The sequence below is a fragment of the Bos indicus x Bos taurus genome, chromosome 19 (assembly GCF_003369695.1).
Source record: "Bos indicus x Bos taurus breed Angus x Brahman F1 hybrid chromosome 19, Bos_hybrid_MaternalHap_v2.0, whole genome shotgun sequence".
Lineage (NCBI taxonomy): Eukaryota > Metazoa > Chordata > Mammalia > Artiodactyla > Bovidae > Bos > Bos indicus x Bos taurus.
This window is the reverse complement of record NC_040094.1, coordinates 28344870-28354275: the sequence shown is the minus strand read 5'-3', so window position 1 is coordinate 28354275 and position 9406 is coordinate 28344870. Positions and strand designations below refer to the sequence as shown.

Below are 9406 nucleotides of genomic sequence, written 5' to 3'. Positions count from 1 at the left end.
GTGGTGTGTTTGCTGGGTCTCGGACACGAGCTCCCTCAAAAGGGGTGGGTCTGCCGGTCTCGGCGGCTGCTTTCTGTAGCTTTATAAGGCTCCTACAATTGGAAGGGCCCCATATTGGCCCTGGCGATGCTCACAGGGCCATGAATTGTAAAGGGGAATTTAGCACTTCCTGGTCTGGTCGTTCAGGCTAGGGCGGTCGGGGAGATCCTTTTTAGAATCCACACTGGGGCTGTCCTAGGGGGTGCCACCCACCACCACTAGGGGGCACCACCACCAGGGACTGTGGATTGCCCAGGAGCGTAAAGGATATTTTATGGAAGTCACAGTACATATTGCTCCTGTGGTTGATGAAAATCCTTTGCAGGTGAGATAGGAGCATCCCAGATGCAGCCAGAGTTTAATCTGGGTTGTTCGCTAGCTCGGACACAGTTGGTAGGGCAGAGCATTTGACAGGCTGCTGGGATGGGTGGCTCCCCTGGATTGGAGGAGAGGTAACTGGAACAGCCAGAGACCCCAGGAAAAGAGGAGCAAGGGAGGCAAGGCCAGTTTGACAACAGCTGTGCCAGACTTTGAAGGAGGAATCCATGAGGGCATTGCACCACAAAGTGACATTTTCATCGCTCCTGGTGAGCTGTTTCTAGGACCCTTAGACTCAACCATGGAAGGTACCAAAAGGTGTGTGACAAGAAACTTAACGGCTTTTAATTCTGGCAGGAAGGACAAGGAAAACCAAGGATAAAGATTTGAGCAAGTTTTATTATTTTCCCATGGGAGATGGGGAATCAGTCATATTTAATAAACATCTTTTCCCTCATCCTTCCCAATTGCATTATCTCTTTGTTCATCAAGATAGAGAAGGATGATACCTTTTATCTCTTTAAGTCAATTGAGTGATGAGAAATGAAAGGACCTCCTGGTGCCCTGGATATTGAGACATGCTCAGAGGGGCTGGTAAGTGGGTGGGCGTCTTCGGATGATGCAGAAGGTAACAAGCACCAGGGTGAGGAGGCCGAGTAAGATCAGGCCGATGATGAGAGGCAGCAAGATGGACTTATCATTGGGACAAGAGAAACCTGGTGGAAAGACAGGTCAAGTGGGTGTCACAGTGGCGGTGGTTGGGATCAAGGTGGGAGGAAGGAATGTAGGGGATGTTGGGAAGTAGAGATTGGTAGGCGCTCACCTAGATGTCTCGGAGCGGGAAACAAAGGGGAGCCTGGGGAGAGCCTTATGGAGGAGGAAGGACAGTTACCCCAGCTGTGACAAGCTTGAGAGGAGGATATTTGGGGGTGCAAGGAGGGAGATTTATAAGCCTGGGTGGGGGCTTTCAGTGCAATGGGAAAATTCGAGGCGGGAAGAAGTAGGTCTTACTTGGTCCAAAGGCCCCTGAGGGGGACAGCTGAGCAGCTTGTAGCTTCAGGGAGAGCAGATCAAGGTGTAAAGCTGGTGAAACAATGATGCTTGCATTTCTGCAACTGAAGCTATGGCCCAGGGGGGTTTGGAGATCTCGGAGGGATGAGTTCTGAACTGAGAATGTCCACTCTAAAAGAATGAGGAAGAGTTAGCTCCATATCCACATCTCCACCCACTAGCCTGGGTCCCTTCAGGAACCCAAATATCTAGTGCAAGTGGTGAGAAAGGGAAGGTTACTCACGCACTGCCTGGGGGAAGGACACGTTGTACTCCACAGCCATATAGTTCAGGTAGACTGCGCTCTGCAGTGGATCCTGGGGAGGCAACCAGGAAGACTCAGGGCAGCAGGGGGGAGTTGCATCCAGGTATAGAGTAAGGGGTATGGCAAGAGGTTGGTAGTGATAGGGTGACAGGGAGGGATGAGGGTTAATACCTGCTTGAATCCGAAGCTGAGCTGTCCGGATGGGAATGAGAGGAGCAAGTGGGAATGGGTACCTTCACAGCCCCCCTGGGCCTTGGTTCTGTTGGGGTTCAGTACAGAGATGCCCCAGGCCTGTAGAAGTTAAAGATGAGAGGTCACAAGACTACACAGCTCTGCCATTCCATGTTCCCATTGTCTTCAATCTGTATTTGTCTCCTCTGCTCTTCCTCCCCCACTTCTGAATCATATCAGGCCTCAGCCCCTTCCCTTTATGTCCTCCACTCTTTTAGCTTTACCTCTCCTCCACCCTGGGTTGGGTACAAAACTCGAATCTGAATCTGGGCTTGGAGCCGGACGCAGGGCTGGGAACCATTACTCCAAGTGTAGTCTCCTATTGCCTCCTTGGAGCCTGGGCTAGGACTTGGAGAGGGTGGTGGTTCTGGGTGGGGGGATCTGGTGGAGGGTCCTGGACTCGTGGCAGTAATGTTGCTTGTTGGATGAACTGTAGTATTCTGATGACTGGTGGTGGTAGCAGGACTATGAGTGGCTGTTGGGGACTCGCTGCTGGTGGTTCCTGTGGTGTTGGTTGTATGCGTGGTGGTGGAGATTCTCCAAGTGGTGGTTCTGTGGCTCTTGGTAGTTCTGTGGCTGGTTGTTCCAGGGCTTGGCGTGCTTTCTGTAGCTGTAGGTGTCACCGTGAAGGATGGCAGCAGAGTGGCGGATTTTTTATGAGGACAGTCATTCCCTGTCCCCTGGGCTTTGAGGAAAAAACTGGTTAGCAACCCGGGGCAGGCTTCTTCCCAGGGGCCCTCCTCCCCGTCCCCTTCCTCCTTACCTGCTAGTAGCCCCAGCAAGGCCCCAGAGAAGAACACAGCCAACCTCATGACAGAACAGCCTTCACCCCAAGTCCACCAGTGTTAGTACCAGCTGCCTGCTCAACCAACCCTGTACCCTCTGCCTTCTGTTTGGAGAAAAGAGGAAATCTCGGACTTCCTGTTAACTCGAGGTGATCCCACCCCCAGCCTGACTCAGGCACCTCAGCCCCGGCCACCGTGATCTCTTAGTCATTAAGTGATTGGCCCTGGTGTCACCAAAGGAGCTAGCTGCATCATGTGGGTAGCGAGATGGGGAGTTTTGGGGAAGTTGATCCTTATGGATTTGTCTTCCTCAGCAAAATATGCTTGGCAGTTGCAACAAGTGATTAGAGAGGCAGCAGCCCCTCTATGGGAGAGCTCACTAGGATGTAAATTCAGAGCACTCCCTTTTGCCTCCATCACTTCCTCTTTGCTGAGACATGTGAGGTGCTTATGATGGTCCTTGCTCAACCCCTATGGAAAGGTCATACCCGCTAGTTAACATGACCATTTTCCAGTCAACAAGAAAGCACAACAGAAAGTAACTATTAGCAGGGATGGGGGCAGTGGGGGCAGTAGAGCTGTACCCAACAGCAGGTGGGAGGGAAGAAATGAGAAGCCAAGGCAGGCAGTTTCCAAGTCATTTTATTCAGAATTTTGTGTTTGTTTCCTGAATCAATAAATACTATACAAAACAATGTAAAAATGGCTACCATTTTCTCTCCCCTGCTCCCCCAACCTGAGGACAACCCCCTGGGCTACCTAGCTCAGGGGTTCACCCTCCAGATTTGGCCCAGCAGATGAGGTGGGGCAAAATTATAGCCCCTACTGAATGAATGTTTTCAGAGGAATTCAGCTGGGGTGGGAGAGCCTCTGGGGTTTGGAGGTTGACTAGGTTAGGGAAATGGATTAGTGTTTTTGGGAGAAGAAGACGGCGCCTACCCCAAAGAAAAGGGTGTCTAAAATGTTCACGGTTCCTTCTTTTGCCTCAAAAAGTGACATTTATTCAAAGAGTCAAAGAAAAAAAAAAAGAAAAAAATGACAAGATGTCCATCCCTTGGCTCCCTTCCCTCCCCCCTCCTGCTGCTCCTCAGCCCCCTCCAAGGTTTCATCCCTGGCTGGTGCTAGGTAGCACAACAGCCCCCCCTCAGATGAGGTCAGCAACATTGAGGGGCATTTCCTCAATGGAGGTGTTGTAGAAGGTTTCGATGTCTCGAAGAGTCCTCTTGTCCTCTTCTGTCACCATGTTAATAGCCACACCCTTACGGCCGAAACGTCCGCCACGACCAATTCTGGAACAAGTGAGGATAAGGAAAATAGAAAAATCAGAAGCTTCTCTGTAGGGAGGACTGGGCAAGAGGGGAACTGGGTTGGTTAACAAGACCAGATTTTCATTTACCTGTGGATATAGTTTTCCCTATTGGTGGGGAGGTCATAGTTGATGACTAAGGAAACTTGCTGTACATCAATACCTCTGGCCTATGTAAAGAAAGAAGGCAGTTTCAGGGTGTGAATGAGAAAGCACAAGTCTATCCAGAAATTAACCATACATGTAGGCAGCCAAAGGCAGGCAAAGGAAATAAACACCCCCTTTTCCTCAGAAGCCTGAGGCGTGCCAGATTTTATTCCAAGTTGCTACTTTCCTGAAGAGGGGCACTAGTAGGCCCCTTGGAAGAGGGAATCAACTTGGATTCTCTCCTCTTCCTTCCAGTCTTGTCCAAATGCCCCTCTACTCACCAGTAGGTCAGTGGTAATCAATACTCTGCTAGAGCCAGAGCGGAACTCCCTCATGATAACGTCTCGTTCTTTTTGGTCCATGTCTCCGTGCTAAAACAGGAAATGAAATGGTGTATGTAAAGGGTAGGTCTGTTGCTTCTGAGAGAACTGGCTGTAAGTAATCCTCTGCCATGTTTTACTGTGCTGGTAAATGATGCAGAGAAACCTCACCATGGCAGAGACGGTGAAGTCTCGGGCATGCATCTTCTCGGTGAGCCAATCCACCTTCCTTCGGGTGTTGATGAAGATGACTGCCTGGGTAATGGTCAGGGTTTCATACAAGTCGCACAGTGTGTCCAGCTTCCACTCCTGGGGGGTGGGGGTGGGGAGATCAGTCAGGGGCTATACCCAACAACTCACCACCAGGTCCGCCTCCTGCACTGGGCCCCACCTCTCGTTCCACATTGATGTAGAACTGACGGATACCCTCCAGCGTCAACTCTTCCTTCTTGACAAGAATTCTAATTGGGTCCCTCATGAACTTCTTGGTCACCTCAAGCACATCAGAAGGCATTGTAGCTGACAGCAAAACCACCTAATGAAAAATAAAATCAGCTTCAGGGTAGGGAATACTCTAGAATTCCATGGTTTCCCTGGCAGTTGATAAATGCTCCTATCATCACCCCCAAGCATACCACAACCTGTATGCAAAGCTATCAGCCATACAAGCAAGACAACCCCAATGTCCTGTCCTCACCTGGGTGTTGCTGTTGAGCTTCTGGAATATGTCATAGATCTGGTCCTTGAATCCACGGCTTAACATTTCATCAGCTTCATCCAGTACAAACATCTTGATGTATTTGGGAGCTACAAGAAAAAGGAAACACCAACGGGTAGTTATTAAAAAATCTGAAATATACCTAACTATCCTGATAAAGAACAGAGCATAGGCAGTCTTCTGCTCTCAGAATACAAAGGTTGATCCTTTGCCTGGGATCCCCTTTCCAGGCCAGACAACAGCCTTGGGAAGTAGAACACTACCTGGGCTGAGATGACAGGGAAGCCAGGCTCAGATGACACGCATGGAGTTCATCACAGAGCAGCTCTTTCAGAGGATATCATTGGGAATGAAATTATAGCCAAACTAAGCACGCATAGGGAAGTGACCCAGAGGACTAGAAAACTGATGCACTCACACAAGTATCTCCGGTTAAGCATGTCGAACACACGGCCTGGGGTACCCACGATGATATGGGGGGCTTCCATCTGCAGCTTCTGCACCTCAGCACGTACATTGGTACCCCCAATGCAGGCATGGCACGAGGCACCCATGTAATCTCCTAAGGCCATTACTACCTTCTGTATCTGAATCAGAATAAGAACAGTGCCTGTATATTAGCTCCAACTGCCAGGCCCCATTTTAAAGTCATTCTTTCCAACTTTTGAGACCTAACACTATTAAGTTAACCGCCCTCAAGCAAGAAACCGGTGAACATACCATGTAAGACTAAGATCTCTGCTGATAAAAGGCAGACTCAGAATTTGAACTCAGGACGGTTCTTCAATGTACACACTGACTCACAAAAATAGCCCTGAAATAATTTCTATATGGTCACCTGTATCCTCTTATACTCCTGCCATAGAACCTATGTTAGATCTTCATTTTCAAATCATATTCTAGACCCTAAGGCCCCAGAGGAGAGCTTTATGGTAACTTCTTGCTTACATTATCTTTGTTCAGAAGTCAGGCACAGAATGACCATGATACCTCCATAGAACATTACAAGAATACATTCCCTTCAACTCAATTAGCAGTCAACTTATGAGACAGGGGTTTCTCATCTTTTTAAGACTAAGGAAAACAGCCCTACATTTTATGTGCCCCAGGCATGAAATAGCTCTGGCCACCAATCCAGGCATCAAGCTAGGATGAACAAAGGACTAGACATCTGCTTTGCCCCTGACTGATATAAGAGCAACACCACCAACCAGGTGCCTCTTTGCCCATTGCCAGGGAGTTTGTTCATAAAATGGCCAAACTTGCCCAGCCAGCTAGGCTCCACCCAGCAGCCTTTTCATCTGACTCAGGAAATGGGTGGAGTAAGGGATGCTTTTAGTGTTTGGTTAGAAAAAAGCTTATAATTAATCTAGTAAGTCTTGAGACCTGGAAGTCATCAACCAACTTCACATCACCTGTTTTCCCCTTACTTCAGTTCTAGAAACAGTAGTAGTTAGGGTACATACTTCTGGTTTCTGCAGATCATTTCTAAATGAGTCCCTCAAGAGAAGGAAAGTAAACTCACCTGCTGGGCCAACTCTCTAGTGGGTGCCAGGACCAAGGCCTGGGTGGCCTTTAGATCTAATTCAATCTGTTGCAGAATTGATATGGCAAAAGTGGCCGTTTTCCCAGTCCCAGATTGGGCTTGAGCAATCACATCATAACCTAAACACAAATTGGGAGAGAAATTTGATATGGTAGAAAGCATTCTTGGGAATCATGGGACATTCAAAAGCCCTGCTGAATGAGATCAATAAGCAACCAACAAAGATGTTATGTGCTCAGGAGTAAGTGCTTCAGACTTTTTGACAACATAGTACCCAAACAGGAACAGAACTGAAAACTAAGCCAAGTTTCAGTCATTTAGTACTGCAACAAAATTAGTCTAGAAATATATCTGTAAAAAGCCAACATGATATGGCCAAAACACTACCTCAGAGATTAAACCAGTAGTCAATCCATGTGTCCAGGGCATGAACCAGGCATGGGCACAGAGCAAAAGCCAAGCTGGGATAAACAAGGAGTTGTTTTGTCCCTCACTGATATGAGACAGGCGCCACCAACCAGGTGCCACTCTACCCAGGTCAGGGACGGTTCACAACTTGTTCTAGGGCAGAGGGATCTTACCCTTGATACAAGGAAGAATGGCTCGCTGCTGAATGGCAGAGGGCTTCTCAAAACCATAGGCATATATGCCACGGAGGAGTGACTCTGAGAGGTTCATGTCATCAAAGCTGTCGACAATCTCATTCCAGTTACTCTGCAGGAAGCAAAAGAATCCAGAGAAATGGGGCTGTGCTCCTGTCTAAGAGCAAACAAGCCCCTGTACCTGCACCAAAACTTCAGAAACCACACTCTCTTCAACCCAAGGAAGCCAGCTGGTTGGTTCTACTCAGCCTGGGAAACCACCCTAGGGGGTCAGCCCACCTGTAAACAGTGAAGCTGGCTGTTAATACAAGGGAGAACAGAATTTGGATGATATGTCTCAAACATTAAGCATTATGTATTACCATAAAGGAATTAGAATCCTACCTATCTGGGGGTTTTAAACTAAGCACAGTTGAATCCTGGGTTCTGGTTTTATTCATTAAACCCCCAGTGCAAAATCGAAATAATGCTACTACCACTGGCTTTCCCAGACTTGAAAAGATAATGGTGGGAGGAATCCAGCCTCACCTCGATGACGCCTTCGGGTTCCATCCCATCGGGGCCATTGTCTCTAGATCTGTTGGTTTAAAAACAGGAGTATGTAGAAATCCTGACAGTCAATCTCTTCCTACCAGCAACCGGCTTTGCATGATGCCATCAGCCTGCACTCCCTATTCCAACCCCCACGAGTTCCCGTAAGACGCAAGTCATTTTACAACTGAGTCAAGCCTTTGCCCCATCCCGGGAGCGGCTCAGGACAAGCCACCCCCGACAAGATGGAGTAACGCTCCGTGAAGACCCCAAGGCTGGAAGAACTGCGCTGCGCTTAAGGGGCGCGGAGGTGGTGCTTGCCTCCTGGGCCACGTGTCCCGGGTCCGGCGCTCCAAACCCAAGCGCGTGCACCTCCCACCGTGGCCCCTGCCTGCCGGAAATCCCGCCCTCCACCTCCCAGACGCCGGGGTAGGACATCCCCTTCCCCCCACGTCACACCGCCCGCACCTCCCCCACTCCCTCCAGCCCATCTCCCCCCCTCGCAGTGCCCGGATGTGGGAGGCCGCGGGCGGTGGCGGCCTCACGCACAATGAGCCCCAGCCGAGCTAGCAAAGGGGTAGATTGCACAACACTTAGCAGCGAAGCGGACTGGGGGAGGGGAACGCCTCGAGCAGCCATGTGCTTGCTCCCTCGACCACCCGGCGACGGCCCCCCCCCCCCCCGCCTACAGGGAACAATCCACATCCCGCCCGCCCCCGTCGCGAAATGGCGTCGCCCTCCCATACCTCAGGCCGCTCACCCCTGAAGTAAAGTGGACCTGCCCATCCGCAGTTTGCCAATTGCCCGACTTGTGCGGCAAAATGGACCCGCCCGCCCGGCGCCGGGTGGGCTCCCGATGCCTCACGCGGCCGCTCCTCGGGATTAGGCTCGGTCCTGGCCGTCAAGAAAACCAGCACACTGAACGGCCGGCTTCTTCTCCCCCCAACCCATAGCTCCACGCGAGTAAGCGACTGGATTTACAGACCTAAGGACCCCCGCCTTCGGCGAGTGGTACCGTCAGAATCCTCCGGAACCCCAAGCGCGCGAGCCCTCCCTCCGGTAGTGAGGCAATCGGACCGGCGGCTTCGGGCCACGCACGCCCGCCTCTACCTTTCCCCACTAAAAAGTCGCGACCTCGCCGCCCGACTCAGTGATGGGGCTTCGCGCACTGCGTCGGTCGAGGGTCCCTCACTAACCATGCGAGCTAGGTCCCAAAAGCCAAGCTGTCCTCGGCCTCTCCCAGGGCCTGGCGGCAACGTCGGTCGTGGACCCGCCCCTCACCACCCCCCCCACGCGACGGATCCTCCCGTCCTGAGTCTCCCCTCAACCCTGGGGGGCCTGGGGCTTGGGGGGGCCTCAGCTCCCCCCACTGGAATCTTCGGAAAGGGTAGCAAGGTAAGTAGCCACAACCTCTTGCAAATATCTTTCTTACCGGGAATCCTGACTCGCAGACATGATCCTTAGAAACTAGGGCGGAGTGCCCGCCTATCGACAACTTATAGAGCGCCCGACCCCGCCCCAGCCATCACATTGGCTTGACCGCCTCGG

The 9406-nt window shown here is 50.9% G+C and overlaps 2 protein-coding genes and 4 non-coding genes across 8 annotated transcripts; all 6 read right to left on the bottom strand.

Moving 5' to 3' along the window:
- Nucleotides 1-736: 736 nt before the first annotated feature.
- CD68 (CD68 molecule) lies at nt 737-3218 on the bottom strand. Its single transcript, XM_027518507.1, has 6 exons — nt 2667-3218; nt 2128-2588; nt 1844-1963; nt 1652-1724; nt 1369-1539; nt 737-1073 (listed from the first exon to the last, which is right to left on the bottom strand). The coding sequence occupies exons 1-6, from the start codon at nt 2713-2715 to the stop codon at nt 940-942; spliced, it is 1008 nt and encodes a 335-aa protein (XP_027374308.1). The 5' UTR covers nt 2716-3218; the 3' UTR covers nt 737-939.
- Nucleotides 3219-3312: 94 nt separating this feature from the next.
- EIF4A1 (eukaryotic translation initiation factor 4A1) lies at nt 3313-9353 on the bottom strand. 3 transcript variants are annotated; one of them, XM_027518505.1, is made up of 12 exons: nt 9291-9326; nt 8605-8752; nt 7856-7904; nt 7307-7439; nt 6705-6844; nt 5598-5766; nt 5159-5268; nt 4853-4996; nt 4633-4770; nt 4423-4512; nt 4085-4164; nt 3313-3977 (listed from the first exon to the last, which is right to left on the bottom strand). In XM_027518505.1, exons 3-12 carry the CDS (start codon nt 7877-7879, stop codon nt 3833-3835), a joined length of 1173 nt encoding a protein of 390 aa, XP_027374306.1. In that variant the 5' UTR covers nt 7880-7904; nt 8605-8752; nt 9291-9326; the 3' UTR covers nt 3313-3832. The 3 variants fall into 3 exon arrangements, with proteins under 3 accessions (XP_027374306.1, XP_027374305.1, XP_027374307.1); XM_027518504.1 differs by lacking the exon at nt 8605-8752 and having other exon boundaries at nt 9291-9353; XM_027518506.1 differs by lacking the exons at nt 8605-8752; nt 9291-9326 and adding an exon at nt 9055-9132.
- Nucleotides 4234-4377, bottom strand: LOC113878647. The gene has a single exon (XR_003507070.1). It is a non-coding gene; the product is annotated as a small nucleolar RNA SNORA67 (small nucleolar RNA).
- LOC113878689 lies at nt 5362-5502 on the bottom strand. The gene has a single exon (XR_003507108.1). It is a non-coding gene; the product is annotated as a small nucleolar RNA SNORD10 (small nucleolar RNA).
- LOC113878673 lies at nt 6276-6420 on the bottom strand. Its single transcript, XR_003507093.1, has one exon. It is a non-coding gene; the product is annotated as a small nucleolar RNA SNORA48 (small nucleolar RNA).
- LOC113878672 lies at nt 7138-7272 on the bottom strand. The gene has a single exon (XR_003507092.1). It is a non-coding gene; the product is annotated as a small nucleolar RNA SNORA48 (small nucleolar RNA).
- Nucleotides 9354-9406: the final 53 nt, after the last annotated feature.

Excerpts from the sequence above, each read along its gene's own strand:
- EIF4A1 (XM_027518504.1), bottom strand. The coding sequence starts at position 9,313 with ATGTCTGCGAGTCAGGATTCCCG. Across the intron at positions 5,767-6,704 it reads CTAGAGAGTTGGCCCAGCAG|ATACAGAAGGTAGTAATGGC; the intron begins GTGAGTTTACTT and ends ATTCTGATTCAG. Across the intron at positions 4,771-4,852 it reads ACATCAATGTGGAACGAGAG|GAGTGGAAGCTGGACACACT; the intron begins GTGGGGCCCAGT and ends CCCACCCCCCAG.
- CD68 (XM_027518507.1), bottom strand. The coding sequence starts at position 2,715 with ATGAGGTTGGCTGTGTTCTTCTCTGGGGCCTTGCTGGGGCTACTAGCA. Across the intron at positions 2,589-2,666 it reads CTTGCTGGGGCTACTAGCAG|CCCAGGGGACAGGGAATGAC; the intron begins GTAAGGAGGAAG and ends TTTTCCTCAAAG. Across the intron at positions 1,725-1,843 it reads TCAGCTTCGGATTCAAGCAG|GATCCACTGCAGAGCGCAGT; the intron begins GTATTAACCCTC and ends TTGCCTCCCCAG.